This window comes from Archocentrus centrarchus, chromosome 10, assembly GCF_007364275.1.
Source record: "Archocentrus centrarchus isolate MPI-CPG fArcCen1 chromosome 10, fArcCen1, whole genome shotgun sequence".
In the NCBI taxonomy this organism is placed as follows: domain Eukaryota; kingdom Metazoa; phylum Chordata; class Actinopteri; order Cichliformes; family Cichlidae; genus Archocentrus; species Archocentrus centrarchus.
In genome coordinates this window covers 21,141,065-21,158,778 of record NC_044355.1, presented here as the reverse complement: position 1 = coordinate 21,158,778, position 17,714 = coordinate 21,141,065, and the positions used below count along the sequence as shown (strand labels likewise).

The window sequence follows — 17,714 nt, the reverse complement described above, 5'->3', positions numbered from 1 at the left end:
CATCCCTCATCAAAGGCAGCGGGACTGCAGACAGATATGCGGAGCTGTGAGGAAGCCTTGAAACTTCACAGGGTTTCTAAAGACTGAGCCCCTCACTGCTGCGGGGGTCCGCGGCACCCAGCACGACAGATTTGTTTCATAGACAAATAAATGCCAACTATAACAGCTCATAACCGCATGGCAAATGGTCCATCATCATTAAACGTTGGCAGAGCAACATCGCATTAGTAATGTGATGTTCCCATAAAGTCAGCAGTTTATGGGGCACATCATGTTCTTTTTAGCTATTGACAAAACAATTCATATTCAGCAGATCAAAGTTAAGGAGCAACCTCCAACAATGTCACCCGGTGCTGGCTGTATATCATCCAATCAGTGTGTTTATTTAAATAAGCAGGTCACTCTAAACTTAAGATGTGCTGTTCAAAACATGTCTGAGCTCAAATGGGTTCAGAGCTCTTGTGAAAGTGGACTGAAAAGCCAGCCATTATAAACTGGAAGGGAGAAGCAGGAGCAGATATTGTGTAAAAATAGTGATAACACATTTTCTGACAACCCATCCAGTGAGACACTGAGTTAAATTAAGCTAAAGAGACATCACCTATCAGATGTCTGAGAGGGTTGGCAGGCGGGGGTTTCAGACAGTATGCTACTGTCTGAAATGCAGTTTGGACAGGCTATAAATTCAGCATAAAAACCCAGGTTATGTAGATGGCCAGGAAAATGTTTATTCTAACGGTATTGTTTAAAGAAGGTGGTACAGTGGTTATATTATTTATATATGAAGTTCTTTCCCTCTGTGTCACCTGGGCTAGGCTCCAGCACCTCCCCATGACCTCTTGTTGGAAAAAAAAAATGGAGGGATGGATAATGACAGAAGACGCGGTGTAGCTGTAACCAGAGAATCTAACATTTCCGTTAACAGCTTCAACAAGTCTGAATTTTAAAGTGATCAAAAGCTAGAGGCCACTTTAAAAGTTTCTAGAGTGCTTGTGTTAATTTCAGTTTTGCTAGCAATTTTCATGTAATTATTCTAATTAATTATCTCTCCTTCTGCCAGCTGCACTGCTGCCACACTTTCCTTTTTCTACTTTCTTTTGTCATGAACATGTGTGCGCATAAGGAGCTGAGAAGAAATGCACACATCAGAGAAATCTCCATGGGAAAAGTCAGGTTTTTTTAAGAACATGTAAGAAAGCAGCTTATTGGACAGTTACTGGCTGTAACGTTAGGAAGGTACAAATTTGTTGAGAGAAAAGCAGTAAAGCCCCTGTATGTCATGGCTGGCTAAGGGTTTATATTTACCTGTGGCTAGTAGATGTCGAACATTTATTTGGCTTTAAAAAAAAGAAAAAAAAGAAAAAAAGAAAGAGCACTTTTTTAAAGCATTTTCATTTGTATCATTCCTGTTAACAACTGTAGCAAACTGTGAGAGTAGAGCTGTTAACACAAAAAGGGAAATCACATTTTATCACAGTTGACTAACTGAGAATTTCTTCCTAATGATGCAAATCAACAAATGCTCCCTTGTGCCCCCCCCCCAAAAAAATAGAACTACAATCATACTTTTTTGTTGCCGTTATGAAGAGCCCGACACCAAAATGCTGCCGAAACGGCGTGTCATCCAAAAACTGCGTGTGAGTGACTGCGAAGTTGTGGGAAGAGTTATAAAGAAGCTTTGTGCCTGGGAGGAGTGAAGTTTAAACTCACCAACAGTTTCTCAAAGATGCTCATGTTAGAAGAGGTTTTTTTTTTCTTTATTTTATTAGGGGGGAAAAAAAAGGAAAAGAAGAGGAAGGGACAAGCCGGCACGCGCACCAATCAAAGTCTCGTTATGGGAGAACTTTGGAGACTAGATCAGACTCGCCCATCGAGGTGTCAGGCTGAATTGATATCCAGACGCTGAAAGTTAGAAAACTGCCTTTTTTTTTTGCTTACATTTGCTGAGGTGCTGCATGCTAATTCCGAACCCTGTAGACCAGATGGATAAAATGTTAACACTGTGAGCTCTTCATCTTTAAACAAAGAGGCAGTGTTTGCATATGAATTAATATATTTCTGATTAAATTTCTCTTCAGAGTTTCCTGAATTCCCTTTGTGTTTGTGAGAAGAACCTGACTGATGTGTCTATCTTTTCATGCATCCCGCAGTTGTTGCACTTTATCCCATTGTCAAACATGGGTTTGTTATGTACGGCCAGCTACAAGCGATTTTTGCATGTGTGCACATCTATTCCCCCACCCCCATAAAAACCTGTCACGGCCACGTTTCTCCTTCCCAATCAGCTGTCAAGGCTGTAAATGGGTGGTTTGAATTTGCAGATCGCTGCTGAATCACACCACATCAGTGTCATACATGTTTATGACACTGATGGTGGAGGCGGGGGATTGCAGCACAACAGAGAGAAAAACAAACAGGTCTCCAAGGTGATCGAGAAGATTTCTGAGACTGAAACCAATGTGCTTATTATGAGACTGGCAGGCTAAATAGGCTGGAGGATGAGCCAAGAGCCCGATGGAGCACCGTAATCACTGGCAAATTGCAAATCCAGGTTTCAGCACACAAACACTTTACATAATGATTCTATGAAGTTGCACATGTCATACATCTGTAGCAGACAAAATGCAAGAAAAAAAAAAGAATAAGTAAAAAATATAGCTCATATTTGGGCTATCGGAGCCAAAATTCCATTACTGTCGGTATATTTTATGTTTAGTGTACCTGTGGCTGGGTCAACAGTACGTTCAATCAAGTGGTCATCCTGGTGAACCCACTCGCCGTTGCACTTGAAGTAAATCTGCGTGGCCGGGGTGGAGCGGCAGGTCAGAGTCACCGGCTTGTTCTTTACGATGTACTCGTCCTCCGGCTCTACCAAGAAGTGAGGTAACATGTCCGAGAAGGCGGCGGGAAGCGTTGCTGTGGCAGCATGCTCGGAACCTGGGAGAATAAAGAGGAAGAGGGAAAAAAAATATTTCAGAGAGATGTCAAATAAAAGTAAAAAAAAAAAAAAAAAAGCTTTGAAAGTATTTCAAGTTGTCATGAAGGCAGGAGCTGAACCTTGTCGTACTTCGTTGTTGTGACTGCTTGACTGGTGAGCGAAAATGCAGAAAATCTCTAATGCAGGGATTCAGAGTCCTTGGTGAATTTTAGCTCATACATATGCATACGAATGAGGCAGAAGAAGACAGAGAGAGACAGATGGACAAAGAGTGAAAGAGAGAGACAGAGCTGCATGGAGTATAGTTGGCAGTGACAGAGCTCGGCCTTGTGTACTCTTGGCTGGGTCGCGGGGATAGTGAAGTCCATGTCTTTACTCCAGCTCTTAATCACAGGCCTTTAACATCACCACTGATGGACCAGCAGCCATAAATCCCATCTCAACGACCAGGCCACTTCACACTGTGTTATACGGCTCTTCAACCAAGACTCTAACTCTACCCAGATTAAGCACGACAGGGCAAGAGGCAGGAAGGTTGACTGACAGCTAAACAGCCTGTTAACTTCAAAATCAGTTCCTATATACAGTAGATGTCTTTTTATTCCTTTAGAATCTCACATGACATATAAATGACATGTAAAGGAGGAAGAGGGGTAGAAACACCTCGGAGATATGGAGCTGTCCTTGCTCGGATGATGCTACAATTTACAGCAGACTTCTCGCTGAAAAATGTGCTATCCAAATGCTGAGTGACACAAAAGAGCCTACAGCGCACACATCCTTCCTCCATGAACACACTTTCCCGCTCTCTCTAAACATATTAGCCTCGTGCGAGAGATAGCGAGAGGACACAGAACAGAGTAGAAAGAGGGAAATAACCTCTTTACACCACTGACACTCAAGGGAGACCGGTAAATCCCAAACTAAAACCCCTCTAAAAAAAAGAAAAGAATGTAATATTAATTTACTGCCCTGAATCCAATATGGCTGACAAACCAGGCATTAACAACCTTCTCCATCACTCCCTGTGCAGCGGGAGAAGATGGGAGCTCACATCTCGCAGAATGAAACGCCAACACTCGCCCTGACCTCTCTTTCTCCTGTCGTCCTCTCCTCCCTCGCTCAGCCTTTGCTCATCCTTACAACTTGCTGATGCCCGGGTCAGGGCTAATATTATGTTGCATCATAAATACCAATCTTCAGATGAAGACATTATCTGTCAGTTCCTCCCCCACTCCACATTATATTAATGTCTCTCTTTCTTTTCCCTTTTTTCTTTTACCCCTGTGTGCTGAGTTGCTAATTTATCAGGATGAGATACAGTGAGGCGCGGCGCTGCTGCTGTCACTGAACCCCATTAATGTTTCGTGTACATGTTTAACTCTTAATGAAAACTAAATGTTCTGTGTCCAATGAACGACATACATCACTTGCTGACACGTTCCCATTTTCCCATTTTCCAAGCACATTTTCTTATTGCACGCATTTGCAGAGAAAAATACAACAGCTTTCTATTCAGGACAACACAAACTACCCGACATTATTGACTGCGTATGTGAGTGTGTGTTTAGGCCACAGTTCATCTTGAATAGGGACTATAATTGCTTTAAAGGAGAGCCAAAACTTTGCTAATAAACAGCGTGGGACCGCTAGGTCAGGCTGTATCAAAACGTGTTGTTCCTAATGATGGCGGGTTCTTCGAATGGGCCTGCTTCCAGCTTTGTGACTATGGCCATTAGCTGGCTGGGCTGACCCCCCTGTACTCCCTGCAGACTGAGGACGACAGCTCACTAAAACAGTAGGCGAGACTCACCTCACACCTGCCAGGTTAATCATCTCATAGAGGACAGATGATGTTGAAACAGAGTGAAACCGACGCCACCCGAGAAGGCTGACAAGTTGTGAAATGACTTGACGAACTCCCGATGTTAACTCACCACCGACTTCCCATTTGCAGGGGTCACATTCAGCATGAACTCTCAACTTTTGATGATGTTGCCAATTTGTGTTTTTGAGTGTGCACTTGGGCGCGCGTGTCACAAGGGGTGGGGGTTAGTCCTCCGTTTTAGTGCATGTGCTTTAGGTTAATGAGGTTAAACGCGTAATTTCTTTTGAGAAGCAAATTGTCATTTTATGGAAGAGAATTCTAGTCACGCACCGCTTTATGTCAAAGCCATAATGGAGGGCTGATGCGTAGTAAATTGGCTTAGATTATTGTCACGACACAACATACTTCAAAGTCAACGTGCACGCATGCACACACACGCGCGCGCGCACTTGCTCACACACATAGGGGAGTACCAGGCACTTAACTGACTTCTTGCGGGTCAGCGCACAAATCAAGACATACAGCCCTGCATTATATTCCACTGAGTGTGATTGGCTCAGGCTGCTGTTAATTGTGAAATGCATCCGAGCCCATTGCCAGATCATTTTGTACACGCGCAAACAACAAACAGTGGATGCTAAACGTCTCCCTTGTTGATCATACAGCCATGACAGTGATTTAATTGGTACAATATGTTGGATGTGTTTCTAGGGCCAAGTCACTGTTTGGACTCCTGCACAGTTTTCAACCGTTCCCCCCCCCATAAAGAAACCAGATTTTTTTTTTTTAATACTTGTACTTTTTAAAAAAGAAACACACCAAGTTTTGACCTGATATTTGTCTGCAGCTGCTACTCTCTTGAGACACAATTCAACTGACCAGAAACACACACAGCCACAAATACACACACACACACACACACACAGCCACAAATACACACACACACACACACACAACAAGGGTGCACCAGCTGTCAGTGTGCTGAGCCATGATGTCCAGGGCAGATTTCTTGCTTCACACAGACCCCATGACTCATCTGTCCTGCTGACCACATCAACTCCCAAGTCAGGGGGGCTGAGCACATTCACACGAGGGTAAGATGATAAAGCGGTTATGATACAGTCAAAAACATTTTAAAATAAATGTTAAAATCTTAAAAAAAAAAAAAAAATTACATTCCTGTATTAACTGTAACTATATACTATATATGCCCTGCTTTTTATATACACAGGATTAGATACTGCAGCTTTGTAAAGGTCATGTTACCGTCAATCTTCAATATTTCATAATGATTTTTACTTCAGTGTCATTTACTTTGCAAGAGTAGATCTCTCCTTTTTTTTTTTTTATACACACAAAGCTCAATTTCAAAACACAATCCAACATGCAGCACATATACCCTGCTTGTGTCTGTGTGTTGCTTACTGTCACCTTGTTTTTAATTGCCATTTGTAAAATATTAAAATTTATCTTCCATCAACTTGAAGAGCAGAAATGCAGAATGCAACAGAGTCTGACATGTTAGCAAGGGGGAAAAAAAAAAAGTCATAACAAACCAAAAAAACCAAAAAAAAAAAGCTGGAGAGGAAATAACCCTCTTTTGTGTTTCTCCCTCACAGCACCAAAACATCATATGCCCTTTGGAGCCAATTACATTTTTTTTTCTCCCAACATCATGTCCCTGAAGTAAAGCATCATTGAGCAATCACTGGGCATAATTTACATCACAGTGATAAACAGCAGCTATAACAAGTGTTTTATGACGCTATCAGTGCCTTACGATGTCCTCTGAAATTAATTCAATTAAAATTACAATCCAGAATATTACGCAATTTCACATTTAGCTATTAACAGCAAAGCTAAGATCAAATTCATCTCGACCACTTTGTTGGTTGATGCTTTCCTTCTGAGCGCCGGTGTTTGTTCAAGTGGGTTTCTGGACTCTCCAACAGCTGAGTGTCTTTATTCAGTGATCACTCTAAATATAATATATGTACATAATGGTTCTGGGAACAGAGGCACTGATCGTGTCGAGTTAGAAATGCTATCTATATGCCTATGACAGCATTTACATCGAGAGCGAAAAACGCAGGAAAAGAAATTGAAATAGGATGAGTGTGGAAAAAAAAAAAAAGGAAAAGCTCCCTCCGCCATCATATATAATGTGCTGCATGCCTGACTGATGTATGTTTGTCCCCAGATGAGAAATATTTACTCCTCCACATGTCTGAGATTCAGAGAACATTTTTCAATGAGACAACCACGCTTCAACAAGCACTTGAACCACACGCACTCATTTGGTGTCAGAAACACTCATGCTCCCATATACTGTACACATACACATAGTGCTGGCGCTGACACACACATTCTCACACACACACACGAAGGGAAAAAGAAAGTGCATGTATGCAAAATGAAAGACCACAAGAATGTAAAAGGAAAAAAAAAAAAAAAGCTGCTCACAAACAGCTTTGTCTTTCAATCAATGAGAGGTGCAGAATTATGCATGCAACCCCAAAAAAATAAATAAATTAATAAAAAAGGAAAGAAATGCTAAAAAGCAAATTCAGACACCGTGCAATATCCCTGGTCATTAAGGTTGGTCTGGAAAACAATCAATTACTGTCAGCAGATATGCACCAGTATAGAAACTGCTTTCATGCATTAAATAAACATGTACTCGAGCTGGCACCCACTGCAACGTAAACTTCATCACATCACATTAGCATCGGTTGTAGGAGGATGCAGAGGCTTTAAAAATAAATAAATAAGAGCACGAAGGACAGAAGGAGAATATGAGCCTCGAGGACCGGGATGAATATGTAAATTGTTCTCACACATGCCACATATGACGTTACTGCAATCTTCCCCCATTTAATTGAACGCAAACTTGGTTGCTAAGCATATAACACTGATGCAGGGCCGCACATGTGTTTGCATATATTCATCCCAGATACTAATAACACGCTGCCTACAGTGCTACCAAAGAGAATATTTCCATAATAGATGCACTTCTAAAGCTCCAATCTCATCGTCAACTTCCGAGAATTGCCATCAAATGCCGGAGACATAAATCATCATTACTGAAAACAGGCATCTCTTTGTTTGCGTGATTAAATGCTTTTGCTTGTTTTGTCATTAAACAGTTTGTCAGTCAAAGGAAAAGAAAAGAAAAGAAAGGAAAAAAAAAAAAAACCTAGGAGCTGTTGTGTAAATATGGTGCACAACAACACCATTAATGAGCCTTACACCTTTGAACAGAAGCCTACACATTTACTTATTCCGGTTTGTTGATTCTTATTTATCAATTTTCCTTGTCATCTATTTGAAGAAACACCTCAGCGGGGAGTGGGTGGGGTGAAGGTGGGGGTATTAGGCAGGGAAGCAACTGTGCACCGTCTACCGCCAGCACAGCACTGACACCCCCCCCCCGTCCCACCCCACCCCACTGCAACACGTTCGCTTCAGCTCACCTTTCAAGGCGACGCCGTCATGAAAGGCATATTTGCCTCGAAACCTATGAGACCATTTTAAGTTTCCTGTCAGGGTAAAAGGGCTGACATTTTGAGAGCGGAGTGTAAGCGAGAGCGGCTGGATGTTGAGCGACTTGATGCGAGTATTCTTGTCTTTGCAAATGTGCATGCTTGTGTAAAGGTGTGTGAATAAATGGCTGAAAGTGATGCTTAAAAAAAAAAAAAAAAAAAGAGCTACAGCTGGGAGCTGGAAATCTGTGCACGCAGCAACAGGAGCGCGGGGCGAACTCGTGTTTTAGAACAGTCACGCAGTGATTCCGGAATCACATTCCTATTGTCACAAGCACCGTTAACAGAGTCTCCAAATTAGGAGAAACATCCATATTCATCACTCAAGTGGCACAGCTGACGCTTTGTGACCATTCAGTTCCAGATGTTTCCAGACAATCGGGTCCTTTGGGCTGAACCAGACTCTCACACAATCACTTCTATATATCAGTGGCTTCTTTGCTGGCTGTAACTTCCCCATAAATTCTGCAGCTCGCCCCAGATTATTTAGTGACTACACTTAGCTGGGTGTGTTTCTCATATGAATATATATGCGGTCCTCTTCAATTACAAATTTTAGTACACAGCAAATTAAGCACAAGAGCACTTAGCTCTTTTGTAAAAATAAATAAATAAACTTTTGATCATGATCTTATATTAAATAGCATCTCCTCAGGAGATGAAGAGCTTGGTTTTAACGGAAAATACATAATTCAAAAGGAGAGGATTGCAAAGATCAAGTTGCCCTATTACTGTGGTTGGGAAATGTGCTCTTCTTGGAGCATTTATGTCTAAAAATTACTTAAACTCCTCCAAACAGCATAATAGGTGGGGAAAAAAAAAAGCCAATCAACATTCAGAAGCATCCATAACTGCTAGTTAATGTTTGGAGTTAAAGGTCACTTCAACCAAGCAAAAGATACAACTGAAAAACAATGAAAGGCCAAAGATCAAAGTACTTAAAAACCAAAAGAATCTAGTACATTTTTGGGAAATTCCCCCCCCCAAAAAAAAACTGATTGAGAAAACCGTTTTATTGCACTCCTGAAAAGTCTGCACAAACATGAGACGGGTTTGACAGATTTGGCTCATTTTAGAGGAACATCCGAAATGCCTCGCTGTAGTAAAACCTGCAATGTAAATGCATCCGATCCTTCAAAGCTTCACCTGTTTGGCACTTCGGAGCATGATGTTTCTCAAAAGAGCCGAGGAGATTTAAACACATTTGACTTAATAACTACACACAATCCTCAAAGGAAGTAAAGACATCCCGCGCTGTCAGGAGGGGCAGAGGCAGCCGCAGTCTTTGTCATGCGAGGCACGCGCTCGCTTGCGGATTTGTCGTCCCCTTGCGCTTAGCCGGAAACGAGGTTATCCTGAAGCAAGTTGATTATAGGACTCAGAGCAGGCATTGGAAGAAACAGAAACGTAGACGGAGAAGTAAAGGAGGCCTTAAATCTCTGAAATGGAAGTTAGGAAATAATGAGAGGGAGGAGGAAGAAAAAGACAAGACAATTTAGATTACCAAATTAATCCTTTAATTACCAGGTATGCCTACAGCTAAAATGGGAGGTTTCACACACTGAATTTTACGAATGCTGAACAATTTAAACTGCAGAAAGTGAGCCAGAACGCCATAATTATCAAGAACTATAAATGTTAAAAAAAAAAAGAGCAGAATGGCAGCTTTAGTGCTGAAGGAAAAAAAACAAAATAAAGTGTATTAGTAAAACGGTGCAGCCAACTTCCTGGGCACTGATTTTATGTATGTCTTTAACACTACAGGGGTGACAGAACACCATTCTTCTGAAAGACATGCCCTCATGTGGTGTTAAGATGGTGGTGGAGACCACTGTGTGACATGAAGTCCAGACTCGACCAAACGTGTTCATTCTCATTAAAGCATTTGTGATCCTTTGTGCCCGCCAGAATAGAAATGTTTCATCAAAAGACATAGGCAATCACTCGGAGCAATTTTGTATTGATTTGCACTGACCTTTCCTTCTAAGGAGACAAAAAGACCCAAATAATACCACAAAAAATGCCCCCAGCAGCATCACAAGAGCCCCTCATTTTTGTTTGTTTCATTGTTTATTACTCATCCTTATATATGCTGCTTTATGATGCCGGAAAAACCGAACTAAACACCATAAATTATGATTCAGCGCTCACATTACAAACGCTGCTTTACAACAAGATAAAATGTGTTCTCTTTTAGCTGCCCTTGCTGCGAGTCCTCACAGAAGACACACAGAAAATCACTTTAGTGTCTGTCCAAAAAAACATGTTGGCAACGCAACAAACCAAATACAGAACATACACTTGCTGATGTCTGCAGAAGCTCCTTAAAGTTTTTCCAAGGGCTTTTCACACAAACTATATTAAACGGACCCCTGTGACACTTGCCAACCACCTTAACCCGCCTATTCATTCCTCTTCCTCCTCCTCATCCCATCATTTACCACCCTCCCAGTAAAGATCCTGTTAGAAACAAATAGAGGGTGACTTCTATCTAATTACCGTGACGGAGCATGGAGGCTCCTCAGCATTAGACAGAGAATTAGAACACAATACAAAGATATGATCAATAACGAGGCGAAGACAAACCATCACCTGTTCAGCTTTAATAACCTTAACACAATGGCAGAACCAACTTTCCAATTTGCCATGCCACCAGCACTTGTAGAGGTGACACACTTTGCCACTGGATCCTCTAATGACTCACCATTAAGGTGGAGGAAGCATATGCTCAGTGTCTCCCACAGAATTAGATTGTATTTTTGGCAGTAGCGAGTCAGGGTATATGCACACACACACACACACACACACACACACACACACACACACACACACACACACACACACACACACACACACACACACACACACACACACACACACACACACAGAGTAGAGGTGCACCCAGACTTTCTTAATAAATGAATAAATAATACTTTTTAAAAAAAAATAACTGGTTATACATCTTGATCTACTCTGTATCCTTGGTGAGTTCAGCATAATGAGCAGGGACACGTGAAGGAGTTCTCCAGCTGCTACATTATAGTTTGAGTTCACAGCAGATCTTCAGTATAAAACAGTTTCAGGCTGTAGTCCACGACAGGTTAGCAGGAGTCAATGAGACTGTGGGACAAGAGACTCTAAGGAGAGACAGCTGAGTGACACTGAGGGCTGCCACAACAGTGACTTGGTCAGGATGCCAGTAGAGATGGGGAGTTTATCTCCCACGTCCAGCCTGTACTGATGAGAAAGCATTGAATCACAGGTAATGCTATTCACATACGGCAGAGGTCCTCAAACTGTGGAGTGTGGAACCACTGCAGGTGATGTGTGGATGCGGAAACCAGGGGAAAAAACGTTTGCAGTGAAACTAAGTTGAAACAGATGAGAGTTAGATGATGGGAGGAGGCTGACCTTTATTTAAAATTCAACTTCCATTTTCAAATAGTAAGGACTGATATAAACTGTGAGGTGTGGTGCCATGAACAGAAAAAAGCTTAAGAACTAGTGACATACAATAATGAATGATGTGGCGTGCCATGAATAGCAGATGGTCAAGAGAGGGGGAGATGATCTTAGTATCATCTGATGCCATTTGCCTGATTCTTTATTTTACATATGTGACTGGCCAATAGAAACAATATATACATAAATAAAAGTGGTTCCATAGAGTAGTGGCTTACACATTTGCCTAACAAGCAAAAGATTCCCGGTTTGCTCCTGGGAGGAGAACAATGCCTTTGGGAATGTGTCAGGAAGGAATTCAGCACAAAAAAAATAAATAAACCTACCAACTCAAATGTGAAGCTTCCCGCTGTGGTAACTCCTCGTGAGTAAGGGAACAGACACAGGACTGCTGGACTTGCAGTACACTGGCAGGAACCCTGCATCTTCATAAAACCGAGAGATTTCATTTTGCACCAAAGTGGTGGACAGGCAGCCATTACTATCTTTGTAGCCATGCTCCTAGTGTGGCTGTCCCCCCCCCACTCAAATAGCCATGAAAACACAGATCCATAAGTAAAGTCAAAGAGCAACACCAAATGACAACTCGAGCTTCTATCGTCCCTGACTATGACGAGAATAATAAATGTTCTAACAGCAAGAAGACTTGGGCACTGCCTAAAAAAACAAAACACATTTACCACAATGTCACATGTTCACAAGCAGCACAGACTCAAATCCAGAGGATCTGGACCTGAAAGAGACTATAACTGGGAATTATGTAGATAAGTGTGAACCTGTATAGAAATGAAAAGCAGAGCTGGTTATCTGATATGACTTTCTCCCCCAAAGCAAACCAAAGCACATCTGAACTGTACGCGTGTTTAGGGTATCAGTCGAAGGCAGCGGCGGCATGCAGAGTGGGGAAACTCATTTCAACCTGAACAGCTTTCTGATTATTCTCTAAGTTTTTTTTTTTTTTTCCTCACCCCCCCTGCAGCTCCTTCCAGTCCTCCTGACATCACAACCAAAAGCAAAGGCACACTGGCGGCTGTGACTTGGCAATGCATGAATACAAATTGGTTTTGGAAGAAGCACCGCTTTCATTACTCAAAACACACCTTCTATTCCATTTCAGGTTAATCTACCTCAAAAAAAATGAATTTGAGTTTTCTTAGCCAATTTGAGGAAGTTATATTACAAATGAAGTGCTAACAATAGTGAATAAAATGAATCCCTGAGTGTGTGACAGCAGTTACATGTAAGAAAAAACAAAAGTAAGATAAGGTTCAGTCAAAATCCCAGTGAATGCAGCTGGCTCGACAGCTCAGCTTCCTCACTTAAATGAATATTCTCCTCTTTGAGGCTGACTCATGTTATTTGGCCTTTAACTGTGCATTGGTAATCACTCATGTAATTTGTACATGACTCCCTACCTAGTCATGTACATTAGGAATGATGGCAATAGTGCCCTAAGAACATGCAGTATGACCCTGTACACTTAGAGGTGACTAATAACAATAATGACGCAGGACGATGTGCAGTCACTGAAGCATTTGCCATCAGCTAGGCGAAAATAAAAAACTGCAAATGGAGGAAATTTAAAATGGAAAATCTGACGACCAGCTGCTCACCAACAGATTCAAATGAAATCACTGCTTCCTAAAAATGGAGTTTCGACTTGTTTTTCTCCCAGTCAGTCTAATTTGTTTTGCTTTAACGGCACTGAAACTCGAATAAAGGGAGCTAAAAGATGGTAACGCACTTGAGCACAGTGCTTGTTCTGCCTTAACCCTGCAGATCAGACGTGATGTTATAGGCTTTAAGCTACTTCAGGCTCCGAATGGTGATGCCTTCACACTGCAATTTAAACACCACTCCTACCTTTGTCTGGAGAAAAAAAAAAAAAAAAAAAAAAAAAGGTGTTATTTCACCTTATGATATTTCTTTAAAGCTACTAACTTGGCATGTCAATGTTTAAACCGTGTATTGAGGAAAATCAAAGACAGACAGTATAAGAACAACCGACTGCAAAGGACAAGCAGCTTAATCTTATAAAGCATGGGTGCTGTAGTTTTCAGCAAATTCTATTTAAATAAGATTGTCAGGGACTATTTTTTGTTGCTGATTAATACATGATTGTTAGCGTGTGTTTATGGTCCCAAATCACTCCATGTGGGATTGAATCAAAATAAATTACATGTCAATTCTTACAATACAAATGTTTTTTTTTTCTTTTGGAAGTTTTTTGGGACAATAGAGCTGCACGTTAGAGGAAGATGAATGTCAAGTTTCGGATCAAATAACATGTGACCTGAAAAGCAATAATAGAACCAAAGCAGCATTAGATAAAGTATCCCAAGTTCCTTTCCTCATCCACCGGGATGAGACACGCTGGGCTGTGTGCCCGAGCCAGATAAGCAGCACACAGGGCTCTTCTTCCCGGGCCGCTACGGCAGCTGATGATCTTCTGACAGATGATGTGATGAGGTGGACAGTGCCCGCTACGCTGCTATAATACCTCACTGCAAAATAAGGGCTTGAAGACATGCACATCTGATAACAAGGAAGCAGCTCTCAATGTGCAATAAGTGCCTAGCATCTTTAGCGTTCTAGTCTGCAATCTTCCCTCCAGTTATCACTGCAATTATTATTTAAATAAAAAAAAAAAGAAAAGAGCATATTGGAAAAAAAGTGTCTGCAAGCAGCATGCAAAAAGCATGGGGAAGCTGGATCAACACGATGGTGTGTCGCTATTTCTACATGTTTACCTTTGGAGACCCTGTTAAAAGTCAATTATTCAGTTCTGCAGTAAACTAGAATGGCACTTGAAAATTTATCATGCTGAACTTGTGCAGTGGCTGTTTTCCAGCACTCTGAAATTGAAAATCATTTACTGTGTAGTATGCTAAAAAAGGCAAGATTGTAATAACATTTCCAAGTTAATCTAGAACTAAACAAACTACAAATACACTGGGGTACAGCGGGTGACAATAACATCCAGAGTTACAGTATGTGCCTTCTGTCTACAGTCAACAAAGCCTGAAAACTCAGACAAGTGTACGTTTTGTTTGGTTGAGTAGTGCTGTTGTACTGTTTTATAAGCCACCTTTAAGGGCTGCAGCACACTTATCTGAATTTATCAGTGGACACAACACAAAGACTCGCTGAGATCCTCCGATTGAGAGTTGTGCCTTTCAATCTGTCATCTGTGTATTGTGAATACAAAAGGGCCCTATAAGTAAATACTCTGTTATTGCAGTATACAGGTTCACACTTCTCTCCAACAATGCCAACAATATATTTTCTGGGTTTTTCTTCCTCTCTGCCTTTTCAAATCCATAAGGAGTCTTGATGGCCACACTCTACCACACAGAGACACAAATTGCTTCCACATCCTACCCAGTAATGTACATGAACAATAGCAAAGCATTAGGTGGCTCGCAATAAATATCTGAAAAGAGGCACTTTGCTCCAGGAAAATACACCAATAGAATTCCAGCTTTGGGGGCAGAGCAGTAATCTTATCAGGACTGCCGACCAATGCCCAGAAAACTGAATGAACAGTGCGAAGTGCTTTAACAGCAAGAAAGATCATTATCTAAATTAATAAGAAGGCTTTTTATGAATTGAGTCAGCGTGTCACCTTGTTCCTTCTTGAAAGCAGTATAGAAAAGAGTCGTTGTGACTAACTGCAATTAGGGCTTTTCTTGTTTGACTGTAAAACTAGCAGGAAAATGGAAGTCTCAAACTATAGGCTCACTTTGAGAACATTTGAATGTCATTTGGATAATGGAGTGATATTCAAGGTTTTTTTTGGGAGCTGTTTTGAAATGCAAGGCAGGCGAAGACCCCGGGAGACTATACACGAAGGCACCATCAACAAAATTTGGCTTTAATGACTATTCAAAATTTGAAAGGGGGGGGGGGGGGGGTGTTCAGCATTTGTAAATTTAGCATGACAGACCTGATTTCACTTTCAGATGATCTTTGTCTAAATAATGAGCCATTTGTGCAAAGCTGGACAGGCTTTGGCTTCAAGGTAAATGCGGACCTACCACGGCTGGTTCTTTTTAGTGGAGCAGGAGGAAAAAAAGGCAGCTGCTGCAACAAGCTTCAACATCACACATTATATTTTTATACACACCACGACAGCTAATACTGAATCCAAATGTGCCCAATTAATGCTGACATTTTACATTATCTCTCATCAGGTTTCCAGTCAAATGTACAATCTTTACTCTATGGCTAGAGGAGCTCAATGGCAGGAAGTAAGAGGAAACTAACAGCCTACCTATTGAGGTTTCTCACATGACGTCATGCGTACATTGTTCGAGAGTTATCTGTCACATTAGATGTAATATAACCATTCCTCGACCGGTTAGCAGTGGTTCTTGGAGGTTGGTGGCTCGCCCCAGGTGAAAATGATTGTAAAGGTAATGCACCAAAAACTTACTAGTGATTGCTTTGGCTGCTAGCAGATTGCCGTGTTTGCCAATAGTTTTTGATGCTTGTCTGCAAATAGTCGCTAATTACTACTACTACCAGCAATATTATTGACCACTCTTCTAGCCTGAGCTTTGCATCAAAAAAAATGTCTGTAAAGAGGCTCGCAACTTAGGGTTCATCTTTGACTCCGACCTCTGGCTTGATACACAGGTATCTAATGTCATGCAGTACTGTTTCATTCAGCTTAGATATCAAAAATTCGGCCATTTCTGTCACAGTCTGAATTGGAAAAGGTCATCCATGCTCTCACTTCTTCCAGACTTGATTACTGTAATGCACTTTACTCAGGCATCAGTTACTGTAACACACAGAGACTGCAATTAATTCAAAATGCTGTGGCCAGGTTCTCAACATGCTGCGAAAGGAGCGAGCACATTACACCTGTCCTTGTAGCCCTTCACTGACTACCTGTTAGTTTTCTTTTTTTAATTGAATTACTGGTTTTTAAAGCCCTACACGATCTGGCTCCACATGAGCCTGGCCTCAGCCTGAGAGCTTATGGCATGGCCTTGTTGGTAGTTCCAAAGGCTTGTTTAATCTCTAAAGATGAGGATTTCAGGTGGGCACATCCTGTAACCTCTTTTAAATCTCTTCTTAAAACTACAAACAGAGCAGAATACAAATGATGAAGTGCGACGCAAAGCGTAAATGGAGAAGAAACTTTGCCTTCAAAGTTAAAGTTGTGCTTCAGTGCCGTAGCCAACATGTTTCACAGGGTGCAACGCTTACACTTTTACACTGAATGGTTTCTGTTTCTCGTTTGTGTTGCACTTTTCACTGTTTCACTACAGCTTGGAGAGTAGCTGGACACTGTCTGCAGACAAGTCTGTCACTTCCATTCAAACTAGGACTGCAGGAATATGCTAGCAACCAAACCATAGGTGGTTTTTGCCAACCTGGGGAATATACATTTTCCTAGCAACAGGTGGTTGCCAGGGGGTCACTGACCTGTGTGACTGAGACTTTAGCAATAATTTTCCCAGTTACTGGCATTAACCTCCACTACCACTCACCAACCAACTGGGAAATGCTCACTTTCCCCCCTCATGACTGGTGGCTGGTTTCTAGGCCTGTGTGGACATTTAACCCATTTAACTTTGGTCAACTTCAAAATGGTAGAAAGATTAGATTAATGATTTTGCTTTTGTGTAATCTTCTTTTCCAAGTTTAAGCCATTAATGAATTTGGTTTGATTTTTTCAACATAGCAAATCAGACATATCAAACAACAGAATAAGTACAAGCGCAAATCAATAACAAGCGTAATGAATAGATAAATGCTAATCAAAAGGGGGGGGGGGGGCGCAACATGAGCCACTAAAACAACAAGAGGCTGTACCTTAGGGCTGTAGTGCTGCCGCCTCTAAACTAGAAATTAATTGACACAGGGTGGATGAAGGGATTTTGCTGTGCACACTGAAGAAATGTTTGAAAGCATTACACTACGGTACAGAGGT

General features: G+C 41.5%; 1 protein-coding gene across 1 annotated transcript in view; it reads right to left on the bottom strand.

The window, feature by feature from the left end:
- Positions 1 to 17,714, bottom strand: part of unc5a (unc-5 netrin receptor A) — a 144,236-nt gene that overhangs the window by 65,467 nt on the left and 61,055 nt on the right. Inside the window, exon 2 of the mRNA XM_030739111.1 lies at positions 2,722 to 2,937. Within this exon, the coding sequence (XP_030594971.1) occupies positions 2,722 to 2,937 (216 nt within the window). The remainder of the gene's footprint in view (positions 1 to 2,721; positions 2,938 to 17,714) is intronic.